General features: G+C 38.9%; 1 protein-coding gene across 4 annotated transcripts in view; it reads right to left on the bottom strand.

Annotated features, from left to right (window-relative positions):
* Positions 1 to 2,939: 2,939 nt before the first annotated feature.
* Positions 2,940 to 23,748, bottom strand: part of TCAIM (T cell activation inhibitor, mitochondrial) — a 30,464-nt gene continuing 9,655 nt past the window's right edge. For 3 of the 4 annotated variants that reach the window (XM_025211851.1, XM_025211849.1, XM_014523028.2), the window contains 8 exons: positions 23,270 to 23,423; positions 20,804 to 21,056; positions 16,169 to 16,291; positions 13,302 to 13,399; positions 11,463 to 11,554; positions 9,705 to 9,937; positions 8,505 to 8,636; positions 2,940 to 5,734 (listed from right to left, as the gene is read on the bottom strand). In XM_025211851.1, coding sequence (XP_025067636.1) covers positions 5,509 to 5,734; positions 8,505 to 8,636; positions 9,705 to 9,937; positions 11,463 to 11,554; positions 13,302 to 13,399; positions 16,169 to 16,291; positions 20,804 to 21,056; positions 23,270 to 23,423 — 1,311 coding nt within the window. In that variant the 3' untranslated portion in view covers positions 2,940 to 5,508. The remainder of the gene's footprint in view (positions 5,735 to 8,504; positions 8,637 to 9,704; positions 9,938 to 11,462; positions 11,555 to 13,301; positions 13,400 to 16,168; positions 16,292 to 20,803; positions 21,057 to 23,269; positions 23,424 to 23,748) is intronic. The other variant, XM_025211852.1, reaches the window with a different exon arrangement.

Genomic DNA, 23,748 nt, shown 5'->3' with positions numbered 1-23,748 from the left:
AAATCTGACCCGTGCTCTAATATCAGTCGTCCTAGCCACATTGCCAGTGTTTCACCTGGATTTAGTCGGGTATCTCTTGTCAGCTCTTGGAGTTCCCCTCTGGTGCGCGTACAGAAGGTGGTGAGAGTGCGGGTTCCCACGCCATCGATGACAGTTTTCACTAAGGCTACAGGGTTTGCATGGAGAACGGGTGCGCCTGCGTCGGCGGGGAGGGCGGAACATAGCTCCGGCGGGATGTTGTATGGAGGCGGTTCCTTGGGCAGGGCCGACGGGGTTTCTCTAGCGTCGTATTCCACTTTTTCCCTGTCCACTCTGTGGCATCCCGTCCATCAGCCTCAAGACTCTCACGGAGTGCCGTTAGAATTTCATCTTCGGCGCCCCCGGGATTGAGATCGGGGCATTTGAACTTATCGGGAGGGGTTTCGCAGCCGCTCCCCTCTTTTAGGTACTGAATGCACCTAGTGTACTCTTTTGCGGGAGTACGGTCATCTGTGCCTGTGGGCTTGACGTGGCTAAGTAACGCCTCTGGTTTTTTGTTGGGTGGGTGGTAAAGAACCGCGGGACTGGAAAGAAGGTATCCTAAGGCTGCGGGGCTGAGGCTCTTGATGATACACCACATGGGCCCATAAATCATCGGCGTTCGTGGTCGGGGGCCGGTGATGGTTTCCCCATGGGCAATGCCTGACTAACTCGTCTACATCTCCTTCGTTCCCCCTTTGCCCCGGGGATCCTGTTCGCGACGCCATGTTCAACCTGACGATGGGTGGCTGGACCCAGATTATGCGAGCAGGCCGGGGACAAAAGGGTTTCAGGGTCTTATTCCTCCCTCTTCTGTCTCTCCTTCCGTCGACAGAAAAACACCAAGGAGGCGGTGAGATAAGTAAATGCTTTACTCACAGTTTAGGCAGAAAAAAAACTTCTTAACAGCTGTTTCAAGATTAAACTCACTGATAACTTGAGAGCTCTTAAACACGTTTGGATGGTATACCCAGTCATGATGGGGGCGTCTGGGGGAAGGGATTTCGTGGACGCAGGACCTCCGGTGAGGGTGATCAGGCCTCTCCGATATTGCGCAGGTCCCCCCTTCCTTTTGGCGCGCTCGCCTTTTAAACGGGCTGCATCTGCACGCCCCCTGCCAATCAGCGCGGGCCGGGTCCGCTGCTATCAGGCCGCGCCCATCGCCTTCCCCATGCCATGAGCACGACTTGCTCCTATGTTTGGCGTTTGGTCATTTTTCTTTCTTTTCTTTATCACACCTTACAGCTACAGCATCACTGTAATACTACGTGTGCATTAATGTAACAGCAACTACTCTACTATTAGAGACTTTCTTCTTTATATATCTTTTTCCTGTTCTATCCTACCAAGACCCAAAAGATACTCTGAGTACCTTATACAACATAAATGGATACAAACTCAGGTTGTAGCACAGCAGCTGAAAGGCAGAAATAAAGATAACACGGGCAACCATTTCACACAAAGAATGTAGCGTGTTGAGCTGACAAAACAGGGAGGGAGGGGGATAAGTGGAGAGAGAGAGAACATTTTAAACACTGGAAAATTTCTTAGCTTTATCACACCAGGAGAACAATAGCTTCAAATTCTTTAAAAGGCTATACATATAATTATCAACATTTATATGTTAGTGTTAGCCAAAGCACGTCTCTCAAAAGGCCACAGTTGTGCACAGCATCAGAATAATAAGTTACTTTTTACAAGTTGATGCCCCTTTTTTGTTTTAATCACAGTCCCTTCTGTTCTTTAAAATTTTCTTTCTGCAGTTTTGGAAAAATCCAAACTGCTTCTTGAAGCCAGAAAAACATGGTCCAAATGTCTTAGTTTAATAATCTGTAATGCACGGTCCACCTCCCATTTCAATCTTGAATTAATGATTGAGAGTTCAGAATTGTTACCTACCTTTCCTTCAAATTATTTAAACTATTTAAAATTCTTGAACAGGGGAGGGAAAGTTCTCAAGTCTCAGCCAAACATTAATCAATGATTAAAAATAGTAAATCACCAACTTAACCTTGTTAAATGTTAATGTTTATTGTTGAAAGCAAACACTTCCCAAAACCTCTTACTAAGCTTATTTTAAATTAACTGACTATAGGAACAAGTAGGAATGTAATACTATTAAAATATCTCCAGTAACATGGGTATTGAAGGTCATTCTCATATGAAGTGCTCACCACTCCCACTAAATACAGTGAAACATTAGCATAAGTTTAGCTAAAATATTCAAAATATATGAAGTAAAATATGATCCCAATATATTTGTGATAGTGAATTTTTGATCCTGAAAACAACAGGAAAACTCAATGCACTAGTGTTTGTATAACAGTTGTCAGGCAAAATGATCCCTAGAAAATGTGTATGCTTTTAATAATTGAATTATAGAAAATTAGCGTTGGAAGGGATCTAAGGAGGTCATTTAGTCCAACCCCCCATGCTCAAAGCAGGACCATCCCTAACTAGATTATTCCAGCCAGGGCTTTTTCAAGCCAGGCCTTAAAAACCTGAGAATGGAGATTCTACCACCTCTCTAAGGTAACCTGTTCCAGTGCTTCACCACCCTCCTAGTGAGAGTTTTCCTTAATATCCAACCTAAATCTCCATGGGTGCTTCCAGATGTGTGTGGATGTTTGCTTTCCCGGGGACAAGCAGCAGTGGCACACCTTGTGCCACCTCTTCTTGCCCCTGGGAAATGCCTGTGCATTGCACACTTTGGTGCATGGCAAGTTACCTTGGGTGGGATAGGGGAGACAGGCCAGCACTGTGCTGGCCCCAGCAGCCTTACCTGGGGTCCTGTAGGGGCTGCAGCTGTGGTAACTGTGCCATGCAGAGCCTGGCTGACAGTGGAGCGCACCTCTGGGTGGGCCAGCTCCACTTTTCGGCAGCACACGCTGTGTGTGCATTGCTCCAGTTTTTTTCCTGTGTTTTTTTTTTGACCCCTGGATATCCTGTTTAATCAGGATGTCCCGCTTATCCTACACAAAAAAAAATGATGTTAAAAGAACATAAAGGCTGCAAAGTCAATGACTGAAGTTTGCAGTGATAGAGGTTGATTTCTGCCTTTCTATTATGAGCATGCCTTTAATTATAAACTACATGAACATAAGGGGGCTAAACTAAAGTTGCACAGGCAATCATAGCATTCTTTCAACATTATTTTTGAAATTGCCTACATTTTTTTTGTTTTAAAAAGTGAACCAAATAAAAATTCCTTTGGTCTGACACCCACCAGCATAGGTCACCAACATGGCTGGAATCTTTTGATTCACTGCACAACCTCTGCCACTTCATCTAACAGAGTAACCAATAGTAATAACTAATTTTCAGCTCTTGCATGAGTTAACGTTAGAAGATGAGACATACACTCTGCCAGTGGATTTTGCTGATGGCAGTGGAACAAAGACTCAGGAATCCTGGGTTTGAGTCCAGTCTGAAGTTATGTTCCTGATGGGCATAGACTTCTGTCTGTTCCTCCCAAAATTAAACTTATTTGGCCCCATCCCTTTCAAACAATCCTCATCTGAGTCCTGCCCCATACTACCTGCATAGCCAGTCCCAGCCTTCCCCTCAGATTTAAGCACTGAGCCTCATCTCCATCCACACAATGCCCAGAACCTTTCCCAGCATCCAGCCCCCTACTCTTTCTCCATTCAGGCCCAGGTTCTTACCCCCAGCTTCTCATCTGATCTGCCTCTATTCTTATGCCGAATGAGGAGCCAGGGAAGTGTGTCTGGACTGGGAGATAATCTGAGTTTTAGTGCCTCTGCCCTTGTCCCACCCCTTTTTGCTCAGCCAGCCTGTTCTCCCCACACTTCCATCTCTCTCTCTCAGATCTCCCTACTTCTTTCCCAACTTCTCCATTGCCACTTCCCACCTAGTCCCAGCTTCCACCAGTTTCTCATTTCTCAAGATGACTAGGTTTCACCCCACACAAACAGCTTCTAGTTCACTTCCAAGGCCGGCCTGCCCTTCCTGTCAGTCTTCTCGGCCAGCCAATCCCAGTTCGTCTCCCTTCACTTCCTGTTGTGGTCACATGAGATCTGGCTGTTTTCCACAAGGATGCCAAAAAGGTATCTGTAGCACAAAGGACAACCTCCATTTCAAATGCTAACATTCTTAGCGTACCTAAAGTATTTCAAAGAGTCTTAAAAGCGTTTATTTAATATTATTTTAAATTAGCAACAGATATTTTTCCTTAACCTCATTCCCAAAATAGCGGAACCTTTCAAACTGCAATGTTAATAAAAAGATTAGTCTGCAGGTGAATTTGGACAATTAGCATGGAAAAATGTTAGTCCAAACACAATTTAAATTTGGCAACATTAAAAGTGACTAAAAATTGGTATAGCCAGACAACCTTAAAAAAAAACATCTCTGCCTGTAACAAACAAGACATATGTAGAAATCATATCATTCTTTTTCTATTGCTTACACTATTTTTAGCTGTTTTCAAAGATTAAGTCTAAACATGTCAACTGTCTATTTCTTTTCTGTTGATTTTGCAAAAAAGGTGGAACTCAATCCACTGTTTTTAGTGTGCATTACAATGAAACAAGAACTTTCTAGCGTCGCTAACGTTCTCTCAGGAAATCAGCTCTCAAATCTTATCTCATGTTATTCAAATTACCAAGGTCTGCGTGTCTAACCCTTCGAAAGACATTCCAAATCTCTTACCTTCTTGAGTACTTACTTTATAAATGACCCTAACATAAATGCCTTCCTTCCCTAGACTGCAGGTAGACTACTCAAGCAAGTAAGAAGATAAAAATTATGTACAGTGACTATCACTTTGCAAATGTATCTCCAAATATTTTTGAAGTGTAAGTAGATGTTCTTAAGCGTTATTAGATTGATATTTAAAATAAACACCTGAAATAAACAAACATCAGAGTACCGAATTTATTTGAAAAGTAAAATATACTAAATGATTTTCCCTTTTGTTTTTGTACTGCAGTATGAAACTTTAATATTGGCACCAGATAACTAATGATATATGAAAGAACTGAGAATTATGAATCCACAGCTTTTGCTATCCCCAGCTTAGTACGTCAGTTTTTCAGTTCAGTAATTTCTGGTATACATAATACCTAGTACCTATTTTTAGAGGTACATACAATCTCTTATATATCTAGGAATATATACCCTAGGACAGCCATATATATTTTTTAAATCCACACACATTTTTACAACCTTCAGATTTAATTCAAAAGTTTTGCTTAAATTACTATAAAAAAATATCCTTTTAATGACCCTTACTCCATGCTGGGATTTGTAGATAAGTATAGAAACTGTGCAAGACCTGGAGATACTGGACATTAATCAGCAACAGTCTAGGACTCCAGTTCTATTTTCTGAGCAGCAGTTAAAGAAAGTCTTGGATTGAATACTGATATCAAAATACAGATTTAAATAATTTACACTAAAAATAATCTAATTTGCATTTATAGCTTCTTACAGAAAATAAACATATTCCTATTGTTAACAGACAAGTCCTCAGCTTTTCCAGTTCCAAGGGATACAAAGATCTCCATCCTGCAGCACAGAGTAAAAGTGTGAAATGCAGAGGTGCATGCCTTGTAGATATGGTAGTGATTCTTCTAGCAGTCGCTTACAACAATTTATCATCTGTGCACTGGAAACGCTGGGCTCCTTATACAGCTGTTTCAGGGAAAATTTTTCAGTGGAAGTACTAATTAGCTCCTTTTCCATCGCCATCAGCCTGGTATAATAAAAAAGCAGCCAGTAAGTAAGAAATAATGACAAAACAGAATGATTAAATTAGTGCTTACCCTCTTTTAAAAATCTGTTTTTGAAAGATACAAGTATTATACTTATGTATATACAAAAATGCTTAAAGATTTCAAGATTTTCATGTTGAGATATACTGAAAAGACTTTTGTACATGTATATTTTAACATTTGTTTGCACTATTATATGAACTCTGCGCAAAAATGGTTACATAACTACAAATGGAGGACACATTTTGGAAACATTACAGATTAAATGATTTAATCTATATTCAGAATATTGTATACTGGTAACGTATATATTTACAATATTTGTAACTTACCATCTTTACTCAAATCTAAGACAAGGTGTGCCCCCCCATGGGGAAAAGTCCCTCCATCTTAGATTCAAGTAGAAGTTGGAGGGGGGGAGGAGGGGAAGGAGTTGGTGGTGAGCAGCTTTGGCTCCAGCTCTGGGGCTAGGGCTGAAGCTGCCACCACTGCAACAGCTGCTGCCTGGCCAGACTGGGGCCAGAGGCAGCACATACTCAGTGCTCCCTGGACTGGGCCAGAGAAGGGTTCCAACTGGAGCCAGAGTTGCAAGGTTAAGGTAAGTGGTGTGGAGGGTGGTAGTTATGCAGCAGGCACCTGCGGGGCTGGTGGGAAGTGGGTGGGGCAAGTGTGTGAGTGGAAGGGGGGCGGGGAGGGGCTTCATTTTCCTGGTACCTTAAGGATCAAAATGCTTGACATTAAACAGAACTTAAAAGCTTAGCTACAGGGAATAAATTCCTCTTTATCCTCTTATCAAAGCCATTATTCAGTATCCTGCACGTGATATAAAATATTTGATATCAAACAAAAAAAGTGTAGCCACCTGCAGTATTTTACGTGATAGTAATATTCTACCTCTTTCAAGAGGAACACAGAATCCTAAACTCGGGACTAAGCTCAGAGAGTATTATTTTCCATTTACCTTGGACAAAATGGAATACAAAAAGCAAAAGTGACAAAAATCCAGGTTCTCTGAGAAGAGAAAGTACGTAGATATATCTTTTAAAAGACCAGAGAAAAATTGTACTTTTATTATTTAATCACCCTTGACTGAAGTTATACTGTACACGTGAATGCATCAGCAATGAACAGAAGTAACTCATTCCAAACCTGTACTTCTAAGCATTTTTATATGTCCCATAAAGTTGACACACCACTACTTTGGAGAATATACCAAAATGCCCACAATGTTAAAGGACAACAGAAATGCCTTTCTTAAAAAAACCCTCAAAAATCCAGATGTATGGATGTATATACCCAACAGATGTATGGTACCTCTACAAATTTAAATTGTGATCCCCCAACAAGTTCCTCAATTGCAAACTTTTGAAGCCAACTGGAACTCTGAACAGGCAACAAAGGATGTTTAAGTCTGTAGTTCTACAATGTAAGGTGAATTTTAAATGTTAGAACGTGAACTGAAGAACTGGGTTTTGATTTTTTCCTGATTAAATACGAAGAGTGCAGAGCTTCATTTCTTACCTAGCTTCCCAAACATTTCTGGAGAAAGATCACAATTTTTAATTCAGATCTTGCCAGATAAGTAAGAAGAAACAAATTTCAGCTATTTTAAAACAAATTTCTGTTTAAGCCAGGGTTCAGCAACCTATATCCTGTAGGATGAATACAGCCCAAGGATTTTTTGATCTTGGTTCACAGATGTGGGGCTTCAGTGGTGTTTGGTGGTAGTGGACTTCGGCAATGGGGAGCTCTCCCCATGCCACTGTGGGGAGAAGCAGTGGTAACAGCAGCCTTTTCCTAGAGCCCACCTACCTACCCACCTCTGACCCAAGCTGCAAAAGGTTGCTGACTGCTGGTTTAATCCATATTGAAGACCTATAAGTTTTTTAATAAACAATATTAAAGGTAATATTTAAAATACCGGTATGTACAATGGTGATAAACATGGGAACAGGGATATTTATTTTCCATGGGTTTGAGACATAAATTGTATACAATACTCCACAGACAGTACCTGTCTCCAACTAGGATCCAATGCACATTTTCTGATGATGATGCATAATGCTGAAGAGGCTGTGGAGAAAAAGGCTCCTTTTTCCATATGTCATGACTATAACCAGAGGTTCAAATATTCTAAGGGGAAGTAACCAGAGTAGTAACACTTTGGAACGGCTAGTTTATCTGTTGAATGCCTCGGTAAAGGAAGTTTACTTTGTGAAAAAAGGTTTTTTGCTTTCTGTTTTCCTTCTTGTTTTTAGTTACTAGATTATGTATTGATCAACCATGAATTGGACAGCCCTGAATTAGATTATTAGAAAAGAGACAATATTGATAGAGACTTAGAAATATGGATTTTATTCCTGACCTATGCAGAAGACAAAGCCAGAGATTATAGCTAGCTTCTTTAAATATTAATGAAGCTTACTTAATGCTATATTTACATATGTAATTATGATCTTGAAAGTAGAGGTTCTAATTTATATCTTGTAAACTTTGTAAAGATGCAATAATATCAATCTCATTCAATTCTTGTATATTCCTCCTGTGTTGGAGTTTTGTTTCTATAGTTGCCCGAATAAAAAAAAAAAAAAAGTTAAAAAAAAATACTTGTATTAGTAAATATCTCCAAATATGCTTCATTTTGGCAATCACTGAATCTCTCTGTATGCTGCAGGAAAGTCGCTCTTAAAAACCTAAAGGAAACAAAAAGATGCAATGTGGCTACTGATGTAATGTGACAAGAATACTTACTCTTCTTTTTTTTTCAGATTCTCTCTTGCTTGTTGTGCTTTGGTAATAATAAACCACTGAAGGGTTGCTGGATCACAAACTGCTGGGATGCTAAAGTGTCCAAGTTCATGCAAGCTTGGGGCATACCTATCACTTTAATAAAACATAAAAAGTTAAACACAGATGCATCTTGTTACTTACCCTTTTACTAAAATATTTATAATTTTATAACAGAGGACAAGGCAATTTAAAGGTTAGAATTCTGAATTAATGAGCTGAAAACAATTATTTGTTAAAGGTTTAATGAATAAGGATGAAATATTATTTTAAGTGTTTTAATTTTTCATATTACAGGAGAATGAATCTGCAAAGACAACTAAAAAGATGTAATTTAATCCCTTTCTGCAGACTCAAGATAAATAATTAATTCACAAAACCAGCTATTTTTCAAGGTAATTTCTCAGATATTTAAACAAAGATATAGATTTCAGATGATTTTCTAAATTAGATTAAGAACGTTAAGATATTAAAATCCTACTTTCAGCACTGCCTTTTCAGACACTAACTGTATTTCTGGAATCCTGTGTCTAAATCTGCGTAATGATCTTGCATATTAATGTACACTGGTCTGCTATATCAGTTTGCTATGTACAAGAATGAAAAGCTGGCTTTTAAATGAGTTCTAGCCCACTGCTCTCTTGTAAGCATCACATTACATTGGTCATATAAGCATATCATAAAATACAGATGCCTTGTGTAAGATTTCTGTCTTTACTAGACTGGATGCTTGTACCCATGTATAAAGCTGACTCTGTGCCCAAGAGAATGAGCAAACAACCTATTTAACTAAGTTAAGTACAGTAAAGATGAGTTTAGAAAGATACAAGTGTCCTTGTAGCGAAAGGGCACAATTTTCTCCTACATAACTAACCACTCAAGCAAAGTTATTTAAAACATTTAGAAACAGATAACTGTGATTTCATTACCATCAACAGAATTATGGTTACTGTATGCATATTGTTGACAAGCCATGCAACCTTTAGTCTCTTGTTGTAGACCGTTAAGATTTTCCAACAGAACATGAAAAATGTGAAATGCATTAGAAATAAAAATGCAACAAATGAGACTTTATACTACAACTGGTTATTTCTTAAAGCAATAATTGGCATGAGGAATAAAATGAATAAAAGGCTGATGTCTACTTATCCCACAGATGCTTACCTTTCTAGAATCATTTTCAAGCCCCGCAGACTACGAGGGTGAAAAAGTAGTCTACTATTCAGTAATCTAGTATAGAAAGCATCAAGAGTAGTGTAATACTCTTCAAGAGTCAAAAGTGGCTGAAGCTCTTCAATGTATGTTATTTGTATGCCTCCTAGTAGATGGCTTATCCGGTCCTCCAGAAGGAGCAGCTTTTTTTGAAGTTTCTTATAGTTTGGCAATATCTCAAAAATCTGTACATACAGAATACAAATATTTCTTATGTTACATATAAAACAATATAATTTCCTTTAAAACATCAAAATACTGATTTGGTTCACCAAAGAACAAACTCTAAAGGAACAACAAAAATTAACAGTGCAAACATGGAACCCAAATGAAAAATAAAAATCCACAAAATACCAAAAGCTAGTGACTAATTGCAGCAAAAGAACTGTTAACCTTAGAATATTTTAAATATTTATCTTGCAGTAACACCAAAAGGCTACAACCAAGATTGGGCCTCAGTGTGAGGAGCTCTGTCCATGTGCAAGAGTTCCTATCCCAAAGCAGTTATAATTTGAGGTCATGTCTATACATACAAGGGTTTGCTGATATAGCTATCGTAGCAAGCTTTCCTAGTGGAGATATAGCTAGTATTTTTTGTTGATGCAACTGCATCAGACCATGGTGCTGGCTATATTTGTCAGGGGTGTTGAAAACATAAAACAAAAATAAAACCCTCCAGCAGCATCTCATAACAATAAAAAATACATTAAAAAGTTCTATCAGAAGACTTGGGAATAAATCAGGTCTACTCTAGCTTGTGGATGACAAGGCAACAAGTCTATAGCTAATCAGTTGCAATGATCATAATTTGCTACATACCTACCAATTATGAAACTGCATCTATTCAGGCAGAGATGAGAGGTATATAAAAACTAGACAACAGAGCACCGAAAATATTGCTGATAGTCTAGATCAGTGATCTTCAACAAACCAATTGTTTGTGGGAAATGTTGCCTACAAAATCCTCCAATGCTACTTGGGAACAAAGAAAATAAGAAAGCTAAACCTTAAGTTGAAGAGCAGCAAAACCTGATGTGTCATTTGCTCAGCATTGTTGCCTATGGGTCAAAGGTAGAGGACCATTGTTCTACAAAAATTCCAAAACAGTTTGAGACTACTGTTCAGAGCTTCATGAATGCAAAAGGAGCAGACTCTTAATACAGTACAAAATCCATTGTTTCAGTTCATGCATATTTTAGAGAGAAGTACCAAAGGAATTTTCTTGATCATCAGAACTAAAAAATGTGATCTTTGTTCTATGAAAACTAGAACACTTGATCAAATAATATTGCAGATTTTTTTTTAACCATGGTATCCTATTGTCTCCGTTTTCTATGCATTTCTTCCACCAAACATGTACTCCTACTCCAGCAGCCAAGATCTGTGACTAATCATTAAAAGAGCGCTAGTTCATATTACATTTCAGATGGTGAAATAACCAATCTGTTTGTCCTTGATATGGAACACAGAGTTGATTTACTTCTGGAAACTGAAAAAGCCTGGCAATAAAGATCATGGTTATTATGAACACCTACAAAAATAGATTATGTTAGAATGCAATACATAAGATCAGGGTGAATATTTTAACTACATTTGCATCATCACTCAACAGTTATTTACAATTTTTTGGTTACACAAAGATGAAAACAAATTCATGTATACAGGGTGACAAATACAAAATGATTATTCTTTACTATGAAATGTTCTTACTTTGGTCCAGTGATGATGAACATCCATGGTCCCAAGCATTATGTGGCCTGTTGCACTCAGACCTGAACAATCTGTAAATATAACCGTGTATCCTAAAATGATGAAACAGTTCTTTAGTTACTTTCCACAACTATTTTTTACTGCTTTTCAACTATTCAAGCCTTAATCAGATCATTGCATTTCAGAACAAAAAAAATCTTTTCAGGATAACCAAAAATGAGTAATAAGTTTGTGTGTTAATTCTCAGCATGTAAAGACCAGATCATTCTGAAAGCTCAAACTCAAGGATTTTTGCCCCCAATAAAAAACATAATGTATTATTTACTCTCTCACTCTCCCTATGCTTTAGGCAGATTTGCAATTTAGCTATACAGAATTTTATTTTATAGACTTTTTTGGACAATGTCACTTTTAAACAATGCACATGGAAGATAATGTACACTGAGCGAGGATTAGTAGCTTAGAGTAACTTTATTTCATGCAAATAATAAATGGTTAATCTTGCCCAAACCACCATGCCCACTACCACTCCCCATAAGGCTCTGCACGATACATTTATAAATAGATACATTAATACATACACCCTAAAATTAGAGCCTTCTTTGTTCTTTCAAAAGTGAAGGACACAAATGCTGGAGAATAATAATAAAATTACCCCTTTAGGTAATTCAGTCTAAAGATGGGGAAGAAATAATCAAGATTGTGTTAAGAACTGACTGGTAAAAAGGTACATACACCTGACTGCCAAATACTGGAACTCTGACAGTCTGCAAGGGAAAAGCCACCATTTCCATGATTTTCTCTTTTAAAGGAGAATCAATTTTTAAAGTTTGTTGATCCATTCTTAAAGTTTGTTCGTGACCCCTTCACATATTTTTGCAACCCACTTTTGGATCACAACCCACAGGTTCAGAAATGCTTTTCTAGTGCCAACCAGTAGGCACTAGAGGAGGCTACAATGAATGCTCTTTGCTTTCCACTCCCCTTCATGGGAGGAAGAGGGGAGAGGAAATTAGAGAGCAGGAGAGGAGAGGTAAGCAGGGTGGGGAAAGGGAGTCTAATTTCTTTTCTTACTAGACTGCACACTTGTAGCCACATATAAAGCTGATTGTTCACCCACTATGTCTCCCTCTCTATGCACAAGTATGGAAAAATTAAATCTTTAAAGGAGTTATTTTAAGTAGGTATTATCCACTTGTGGAACATTTCAAAGGCTTTTGAAATGTTTCATTACATATGACTACACCTTAAACTACCATGATTCATTTAACCTGAATAAAACAGTGAATTACTGAAGATTTACTTCTACTTACCATGGGGTAGAGCAGGCAGACAAAACTGTAACATATTTTTTTTCCACTACAGTAAGTCCCTCCATTTACCCCTTTCACAACAAGTGTTAAGTGGTCCATTTGTCCATGCCTTTTGTCTCCTTAGCCCAAGGAAAAATTGGGATTTTTCCTAGAGTTCCTGTGCTAGGAAAACTCTGGTTCTGGTAAAAGTATTTTTGTCCAGTTTAGGATACATGTGGAATTTGTCATTCTTTTTAGAGTATGGTAGCATAGAATTTGCCCTCCAAAGTTGACACAAACAAGTTTAATGCTTCCATCCATCTATCCAGTAACTCTTGAAGTTATTTGAAAGGTAAGACATCAATTGATTCTAATGCCATTTAAACAGGAGGAGTATTTAAAGTAACTACTTTTAAAACTGCAGCGTATTGCTGATAATTTCAAGTAGCTCTGGCACTTTTTTTAGAATATTACAAGTGTAAAGTCTAAGATTCATGGTTGTATTATTGCACTGACATAAGGAAGAGAAAAGTAACAAGAAACATACCTTTAACATTCATTAGAACTTCTGGTCTCTGGTGAGCTAAACGACTTAAACTGTGCAGCTGGCTACAACGATGAGCAATATCCCAACTTCTTTGCCACCTAAATAAAATGAAATTGAAAATATTATTTCAATCTCAGTATTATAAAGAGATATCATTCATTTATTATTTATGTTCTTGGCATATTTGGGCACTAAAAATGCAGATAATAATCACAAGATTGGGATACTTAGACCGGGGGTTGGACTAGATGACCTGAAGGTCCCTTTCCGACAGATCTATTTTTCTATAATTTTATATTAAATTCACCCTTCTTCAAGAGCAATAAGTAGCAAACATCCCTGTGGGGAATGTGTAAAGTGGTCTGAGTAATATGCTATTAAACACTGTACATAAACCATTTGGCCAACTTTTTTACAATTTTTCTTGAAGCAGGTGCCAACTCTGTGATAGAGATGAAATGGGAAAAAGCAAATACAAAAACCCTACACCTCTCCAAATAAAACAATTAAACATAAGAAGTAATGGATAGAAAAAAACATTTTGAGAAGCAATGAGCATTTTCTTTATAAGCAAATGGGTACTAAATACAAACTAGTTATTTATAAAATTACTGGTTTCTCAGGTGAAGGTAAGATTAGGATTGTGACCACTGCTGCAACACTAGTTTTTATTCTGCAAAGATAAATTACTTTGCAAGTGGTCCCATCAACAGGGCTACTCTCATTGTAGTTAAAATATGCACACTTACACATTACTGTTACTCTGTTCCACAAGGGGAAGGACTACTTCCTTCTTTGACCCTTTACTGAGATACTCAGTGCATAGTCCAATATTTGGCCCAACTGCTAGATAGGGACTGCCCCCCCACCTCCCAGGCAAACCTAGGCAGGGGTCTGGGAGGGGCTTTAATCCCCCCTTCCTCAGCTCAGTGGTGGCTCCAAGCCCTGCAGGACCAGACTTAGAGGTGGGAGGTGTTGGCAAAGACCTGGCACAATCACATGTATGTGCTGGAGACGAGGAACAGGAGAGGGTTGCAGACAGCTTGAGCTAGTGTAACCAAAGAAATCAGAGAACTACATTTACATTATAAAAGCAGCACCTGTGAAAGCTGGAAGACTGGAATACCTAAGAAAGGAATCCCTCAGGTTTACGCAAGACTTATTCAAGTCTTTCTTGTCTTTTTGGTTTATTACATTTCATTTTAAGTTAGACCAAGTTGTGAGTGCTCTCTGTTTTTTACTGATTTGTATTTTAGAACAGGTGAAGGTTTTTGGTTGTTCTGTTGTGCTTTGAGTTTACAAAGTGCTGTGTTCAATAGATGCTTGCTTCAGGGGGGGGGGGGGGGGGGGGCGGGGCAGGCAGAAGCCTGGAAGGCACTGCGTCCTGCTTCCCCACCCCCGCAGACCCGGACTGGTGTCCGTAGCGGCCAGGGAAGGGTTTTAAACCCCCCGCTCCAGCATGCTAGCCCTGGGCTGGTGCCTGGTTACACCCCACCTGCTACAGCAGGGATGGGGTGAGAGCCTTGGAGGGCTTCTGTCTTCCCTCCCCTTTGACAATCGCTGGCAGGCGTGCTCTAGTGCCCCCTGGCTTGAGCCACTGCAGGCATGTGGCTGCATTTCCTGAATCAAAAGTGAATGCATGTCTATTTGCCAATTGGCTCAATCTGCACAGCTTAGAATAACCTTCAAAGACAGAATCGATTCAGGATCAGGCTTTTTGACTGTCTGTAACTAGCCTTGGTATCAAGGGCACAAGGAGTGCCATGCCGATATGCTTATAGCATTATCTAGCATAATGCAGATGCGTCTTAAATCTGACTGATGTTATACATCAAGGCTGCTTTGGCCCTTAGAACTGCAGAACTCGGGGTTCTTTCACATTCTCAGACAATGCAAAATTCTAGGCCTCTACTTACTTTTAATACTATGCACATTCTAGCATTGACCCAGACACATAGCAGTTTCTTTTCAAATATAATTACACTGCCAGTAAGAGAGATATCTAAACTGAGCTTTATTTCGTTCTAAGTTATTTTAAAGTTAAAATGTGCCAGTGTAGAATTACAATATTTTGATAAATTGTGGAAGAAAATTTTATATATAAAAATATAAATTAAATATTTAATTAGCTTGTTTTGGTTCCTATAAATGAACAACATTTTTAATAAGTTGTATTATATATAGATATGACCAAAAACAAGCTAATTAAAGTCAATGTTCAAGAAAGCTCTATAAAGATTTAACTCAAGAAATATCCTAAACAAACTGTGTAACTGCATTAAGAACAAATTTAAAAATATATCCTGAAGAGCTACATTTCTGTTCTCCAGTTTTAAAAGAGTTGTATTTTCTGAGAAATAATATTGGAGTAAAGAAATTAGAGAGAATATTTTAGCAACTTTAAAAGACAGGTTTATGTTACCTTGTTTCCCTTATTTTGGATTGCAATACCACTTTTAAAAATCTTCACAGGGTGTCAGTAAGCCAAAAGTTGTGTAAAATGCAGAATTGAGAGAGAAGCTGTAGGTGTTTACTGCCAGACTAATTAAACTAAACAAGAATAAGCCCCAATTCAGGAAAGTGATCTTAGCCAGCAAGGTAGCTAAGCACCTGCTTATTTTAAGCAATACCCAGGTCGTGCCTTGTAAGACTAGGACTAATAGAGTAAAATGTAAATGCAATTTTTAAATCCTTTAGAACTGTTCTGAAAAAAAAATAGAGAAATACCACTTTTTAAGCACACAAAACAAAGATATTGTGATGGAATAAGCTCATGGTACTACTTTTTTAAAGTAATCGTGGTTTTACCAAACTGCAAAAAACGCTTATTTGGATCACATGAATTTAGGTCTCCTGAATTTCATTACCTGATATCAGAGAGCTGTAGTTGATGACAGAGTTCACTTTTTAAACGCTCTAGTTCTTTCCTACGTGGCAAGCTGTTCTTCAGCTTCTTTATTGCACTTTCTTCATTATTCTCTAGCCAGGAACTGGAAAATGAAAACAATAGCCAGATGTACAATGCCATTTTTCGCAGGTAGGTTGCACAATAATTTACAAACATTATTGTTAACAGTAAAAGCTATTTCAAGGTACCAGGGAAAGTGAGATTTATTTAAAAACAGGCTATTTTTAATGTTACACTTCATCTGTGGTATAAATAGGTAGATCCCTGAACAAACAAAGTCTCCAAAGCTCCAGGTTTGTAAGCTTTTTAGAAAGCAGAATCTAAGAGATCTCATGGATAAAACATTGTTTTATTTTTTTTTGTCTCTTGATGGCAGTCAAATAAAGTCTAATATGACGTACTGGGACAGTATGAGTTTGAGCATTATGATAAAGCGAAGATTCAGTGGACCATGGAGTCAATTTCAATAAAATCCACTATTTGCTGATCACCAAGTTTCAAAGTAATACAGCAACCCTTATACAAGCTGCCTGCTTTCATGAGTTGGAAAGTGAGCAAGGGGTCCTAACCCACCAGATCTACACCATTGGAGGCAATACCAACTCAGTCTTGAGGCATAACCGAGGGTATCAAATCTGGCTTACTGGAAACTGAAACCTTACATGACTTTTGCAGCTAGGTTCTCCAGAATTCACAAGGAGGAACTTGTTCTGGAGCCTAGGGGTTCACAATGACTTCTGATCATTTCACAACATTCAATCTTGGACTTCACTGAGACCACAGCACTTATACCTATCTGTGCAAAATGGTGAATGTGGTCATAGGCTATTTTTTAAAAGCTGCAGGGACCCAGGCTAAAACAAGAAAAAGCAGAGGGAATACATGCCACAGTTGACAATATCCAGAAAAATATGTCAGCAGGTGTTCTATTGTTGCCCCAAGGCTAACATGTAGTAAAGAGATGCTCTTTTCAGTAAGTCTTAAGAGCATTGAAGATTGACTTCCACTGAGGTGAATCAACAAAGCTCAGTGAAATTCCAAATCAAGTGACAGAGAAGTGACTAACGTGCCTAAATTTCTCTCTGTCCCTGACACGTTAAAAGTAAAGATGCAATAGGATCTGATGCAGGTTCCCTACAGTCATGCTTCCTGCCCTGCTACATAGCACATGAAGCACAAGCAGCGCATGTAATATTGGTTAGAACTTCAAAAAAACTAAACCAAACCCTCAATCTATAGTTATGAAAGATTTTCACAGAACCATTTAACCAAATATTTCTGAGTTACATTTACTTAAATAAGACTATCCCATTTAGAAGATGACCCCACAATAATTAGATTCTATATATGGAAAAAATTGATATAATTTTCCAGGTATAGAATCTAATTATTGGAGGTCTGCCTTGAATTTGTCCCCCTTCCTCTGCTACAGCAGGTAAATTAAATTTGGGGTGTCAGGTGGCCTCTTTTCCTTCTGCCCCCCAACTTCATTCACCTGTAGGCCCGGCCCTTCTCTTCCTGTCAGACCCTGCTTTCCCTGAGCACGTGGAAGTGAGGGGTAAATTTGAAATAAACGTAGCTGTAGTAATTTGCATATAGTACCCATAGATTTAGTCCATCCAGAATTGATGTATTCTATCTTTTTTGCAATTGCTGCAAATTCTAGCGCAGGTAATCCATAAACACACTTTTAAGCAGCGCTTCAGCACCTACTTATATATAGTACAAACTGTGGCAGAATACCATCCTCGTCTCTCTCCAAAACTCTGCTACCTGACAATTTAGTTACCATGGTCACTCCTCTGCCCCATTTCTTCACATGACCCTGAGCTGGATACATTCCTGAGAGAGGGGGGAAACCTGCTCCCTCTGCCTATATGACTAGCATCATGTACCTGGATGAGGGGCTTATGCTCCCTATTGTTCTAAGCAATGCCAACCTGACTGGGAGGGGGCTAGAGAACCTGCCAGTCTACCTGGCACCAGTGATGCATTTCAAATTGGTTGGCTGGCAGCCAACAGGTGCTGGCCTCCATTGGATCAGGTAAATGAGGTCATAAGGTCTATATAAGTTAAGGACTGCCCAGGAGGAGGGGCAGTAGCCATAATGAAAACTCAGAAAGAGAAAAACTGGACTATCTAAAACTTGCGCTCTCTCTTGAAACTCATGATCAATGAACTCCTGCCTCCAGAGGGAATCTCCACCTGCCTCTAGATGTTACTCGTGAGTAAGCTACCTGGGATCTAACTAGGTATATAGCTTTCAGTAACTCAGATGCGTGATCAGAGGCTACCCACAGCCACCCTGTTTGTTCTATGGGATTTCTCCGATATGGCTCTACCCTGTACCCTATTCCAAACCTATTCCTTTTGTAGCCAATAAAGTTCTCCTTTGTACCTAGCATGGGAGACTTATTGGGAGCGGGTCTAGATTGTCTTGGGGTCCCCTTGGTTCAGCTGACTAAGGGAGACCACTATTTGTGCTTCACACTGAGGGAAGCACCCCAAGTTCTTGAAGTGCGTCGAGTACCCTCAAGGGCTACTAGGCCTGTGTTTCCAGGGGGCACAGAGACAGAATCAGCCCAGACCCTGGGTGAAGGCAATGTTACCCCTAGGCTAGTGGGTATGCTCCAGGAAGGGGGTTAGCCAGACATGAGGCACCCCCAGGGAGGCACTTAGAGCCTGGAAGGTGATTGGGCACAGTGAGGTGGATAGCTCAGCGCAGATGAGGCATAGGGCAACCTGATCCACCTTCATCTCATGGAACATAGGGCCACACTAATTATGTGCAACAGGCTGAGAGAGGGGGTCATAGAGGAATTCTAGGTGAACTGTTTTTGGTTCTGTTTAGTGATGTATGCCAGACATCCAAGGCTGTTGAAAAAACAGGAATGATTGGAAATGGGCAATAGAGGTACTGTGCTCAGCTATGAAAGTGAAAATGAAGTTGAAATGCATGCAAGGGGGTAGCTCACCATGACTTGAAAAAGAATCAGCACTGAGAGAGACTGCACTCAATGGACACTACTATATATCTTTATTCAGATGGGCTGGACTAAACTATCCTTCTGGTAGGTTTCCATCAGCACGTTTGCCTATAGGCCATGTACTTCATAGTCAGTTTATATTACTGAGCACCTGCTGCTTTTAGCTGCAGATCAAAGATAGATAATGTATTTAAAGTGGTTTCCTTGTATGCAAAGGTAAGACCAGAGGCTTTCCCCCCACCATGCTGATTGGGGAGGAAAAACCTTGTTGTGTAGTTGAGTTAATACATTATTTTTCACAATATTTAAATTAGTGATCCAAATCTTCATTATAAACAACCAACTGACTACTGGTTCTTATTTTTACAAGATAAATGGCAACATAAAGGAAATATATCAAAACAAGAATGGTCAAATTATTTGAAGAATAGTGAATATTCAAATATTCAATACTCAATATTGAAAATAACTATGATGGTATGGTCAAAAACAACTCATTTGTAAAAATAATGTATAGTTCCATACAGAATACAATGTTTAGTTATGCTTTCAGTAGCAAACTATTGCTGTATGCAGGACATGTTATTGTAGAATAAAAGGTGCTCTCTGCCCTAGATCTTACAATCTAATTAGATCTGCGCTGAACACAAGTAGCACACACTTCACATGGTTATATCAAAGGACTAAACTTGAAAATTTATAATGATCTTTGTGTTTTTAAATCGCTAGAATTCAAATCTCAGGATCACCACACTCAAAAAAAGGTGTGTGCATTTATAAGACATTTAAGAGTACTAACCTGTTTTCAATACTTGTTGGAAAAAACAAGACAATGAATGCCTTTCATATATGTTTATTACATTCTGCCCCCCACCTCCCTTTATTTTTTTACTCTTACATGGCCTATAAATGCACACATCCTGGAAGTGAGCATTTTTATGGGCCCTACGCTAGTGAAAAATTGACAGTTTGGATTGTACAGATTCAAATTTATAATTGTGTGATCCAAAAGGTACTAATTTTTGAATTACAACAATTGAAAACTTTTGCTTCCCCTGTTGAATTAGCAGTGGTATTCCATAGCAAACAAGCCATCCAACTATGACCTCTCACTATTTCCTGTTTCTTTACCCACTGGCACCTTGGTATTTCAGTAGCTCATTGGAGTGCCCTTTTATTACCATATTTTCTTACAGACACTGTTTCCCCCCAAAAAACAGGTGCTAGAAATTGAAGCGTGCATTATATGCAGGAAATACAGCAACATTAGTTTCTGCTGCTTAATCTTTGGCTGAGTGAAAGCAAAAGTGAAGTAAGAAAGCAATCCACAGAGAGCAAAACAATGAGCAGGCTCAGGTTCCTAGCTGCTGGTACTCTGTTACTTGATACGAGTAAAGACCTTTTGCTCATTCTGCCTTTCAAAAATAAGATGTGTATCTTATTTCAGGGTGGTGTTGTATGCAAGAAAATACAGCATACTGCTGTACCATACAGAACCATACTATGGATGATAAAATATAGAACAATTTATCAGGAATTTTTACATCTGTTTTTCTGATATTTTATCCTGATAAATGTTAATTAAAGAAATAAAAATATTTACATACATTAGGGTAGTTTCCATTTTCTGGGCTTGCTCTAATTCTTCCTCAGGATCCTTGAATCCAGTAAATGAATAATAAGTCTTGTCCCATTTGATTGGCCTGTAGAATGTCCCTTTTACTTCCTTGTAGGGTTGAGAGTCCACACTTGCATTCAGGCTCTGAACATGTTCAGTAGATAAGCTGCAGGAGTTGAGAATATCTAATACTGTGCTTAGCAGGTCCCTGGTGTGCAAAGTAAAACTGACTGCTCGAAATCCTATGAAATGTAATCCCCAAAACAATTAGATAATTTAAGAATGAAACCGTTATATGCAATTATCTTACAAAACTAAAGCAAACCACGCATGTATAATGATAAATTTCACAGTAAAATTATGTATAAAGTTTATTACACAAGTACAGCAGACTAAACTGCTTTCATGAGAGAAGACATCAGAATATAGTTTAACCTAACAATGTCCAACTCATCTGGTCCCACTGGCTAGATGAGTGGTACAGGGCTGGTCTATGGGCTGGATGAATTCCATGGAGCTGGCTCCACAGACCACCCCCTTCACGTTGGAATACAAGGGCCTGCCGCGCCCGCTCTAGAACACATGGTGCATAGCCAGGATGCACAATGCATACAGTGCCTGCTCCAGCTAGTCCAGGACAGACCAGCCAGGGTGGGTGCTGTGTGCAGTGATGGTCCTAGACCAGCCCAAGCAGGTACTGTTTGCAGCACGTGTCTTGGACTGGGTGAAGCAGGAACCTTATGCAGACTGGCTCATAGAATGGCTGGAGCAGGCACTGTATACAGATCATATTTGGTACCCTGTGTGTGAGGCCAGTCTGGTGATGCATGCTGCGTGCCCCAGAAGCAGCAGTAGGGGCTGGATGATGGGGCTCCGCTGGCTATATCTCTGACACCGCTTTAATCTTTACAACTGAGTTGAAAACTACTTGGCTTAACTGTGCTTTATCTGCAGTTGCTGCAAAAAAGAAGAGCCACAAAACACTTTTGTTGCCTTGTGGCAGTTTTGTCTGAAAGACCTTCTGTGCCAAACAGCATGTTGCATAGAATGAATCATAAAGGCTAAGAGCACTCTGCACTCTTAAGAGTATAATTTCTTAGACACGTCATAATTCTTCCTATGTATGTGGGGTGGGGCTAAGGCTACATCTGTACTATAAACTTACCATACTGCATAGAAGTGCCCTCAGATACACTGCACTGCTCTGGGCAGGCTGCCTCCTAAACTAGAAGCAGTGTGGTCTCATTTGCATGGTCAGTTTAATTAGCTTCGGCATAAACAATCTGGCACCATCACTCAGTAGTGTTGAATAGTCTACCCCAAAAGCTGTGTGGAGATGGCTACACCACTTCCACAGGCTTGAGGGTGCTGACATCAGTAAGTTTCCTGTGTATAGACAGAGCCTCCATGACTTGCCTGAGGTCATAAAACAAGTCAATAGCAGAATCGGAAGAAATACTACAGGCATCCCAGTTCACAGTCACCCTACTCAAACTACTAATGCGACAGAACTCTAATATTCTTAGAAATAACTGATTCAAGAAAACCACTATTCTTTTTCTGCAGATTAATGAGTTTTGTGTCTTGTAAATTTTATTCATGCAAGAATTTTTTAACTAGTAAGAAGCATAACATGAAGTAAAATACATAACAAATACAGTTTAACATTTCATTAGAAACAAAATTGTAAAAAAGAAAAAAAATTACATTCACAAATAGTCCAAAATTGACAACAAATCATCTTCTCTTCTCAATCTATTAACGCTTCGGGCATGCTGCAACTTCTACTTAAAAATGTTCTGTTGCTGCCCTAGGACAATTAGTTCTCCTATAATGTGTCTATTCTATATAGTATACCTTGAACACATAACAAGGAAGTTACTGAACTATTGCTCAGTTGCACAGATGCAGAATGGAATTAAAAACCATTGTGACTGAGCAAATATTCCACGGTGCATTTTGACTTTGTTTTAAGATTACTGGAAACTAACTCCTAGTTGCATTTAACCCAATTCTCTCGCTCATTGAAAATGTGCAGTAACCTGGGGTGCCTTCTAAGGCCACATCCAATGCCGACTGACAGTGGACAGAGTTTATTAGAGACAGCCCTGTAAAACTGTGAAAAATGTTACAGCACATAGCTGTGGGAAGGTCTTTCAGCAATTGTCATATTTACTTGATTCCAAGATGAGTTTCCCTCACCCCTTCAACAGCTTTCCCTGCTACTTGCTCCCTTTAACTGCTTTTCCATAGCAGTGGGGGGGAGAGGGGGGGAGGAAGAGAAGAGAGGGGGTGAATTTAATACAGCCCTCCAATAATTAGATTCCAAACAGAAAATTATAACAAATTTATAATTTTTCATGTCTAGAATCTTATCATTGGAGAAATCACCTTAAATTCAAAATCATCTTAGATTCAGGCCATTTAAGAAGAAAAGTTACCAAAAAAAAGTCACCTGAAGGACTGAGGGATTCTTGGACACTAGAAGAATTGTGCTCTCTCTCTCTCACGTAAAATGTGAGACGAGTTGGTGTAAAAGGTTTATATCCTGGTTTCTGTATATTCTCTAAATAACCATTTAGCCTCTTCAGAGAGTTTTCATTGATTTCCTGTAACAAAGGAAAAAAGTTAAGAACCGTTGTAAATACAGACTTTTGTTTGCTTATTTCATATTAAACTTCTTTTTAAAACAAATAGGAAGAGTATTAGTTTCACAATAGCTTCTGATCATAAGCTCACCTTTCTAATTCCTCCAAAAGAATCATAAAAAATTATATCTCAATCTATATGTGAGGTTGACCTGTAATAAGATCTTTGAAAGTTTCAACTTTTGTACTTGTACTATTCTTGTGCATGCAATAAACATACAAAGTCAGAATTTGTTTCAGCGTGGTTTTTATTTTAGTATCTTTAGTGCATTTAACCCCTTGGTTC

Source organism: Alligator sinensis, unplaced genomic scaffold, assembly GCF_000455745.1.
Source record: "Alligator sinensis unplaced genomic scaffold, ASM45574v1 scaffold279_1, whole genome shotgun sequence".
In the NCBI taxonomy this organism is placed as follows: domain Eukaryota; kingdom Metazoa; phylum Chordata; order Crocodylia; family Alligatoridae; genus Alligator; species Alligator sinensis.
This window is presented reverse-complemented; position numbering and strand designations above follow the sequence as displayed.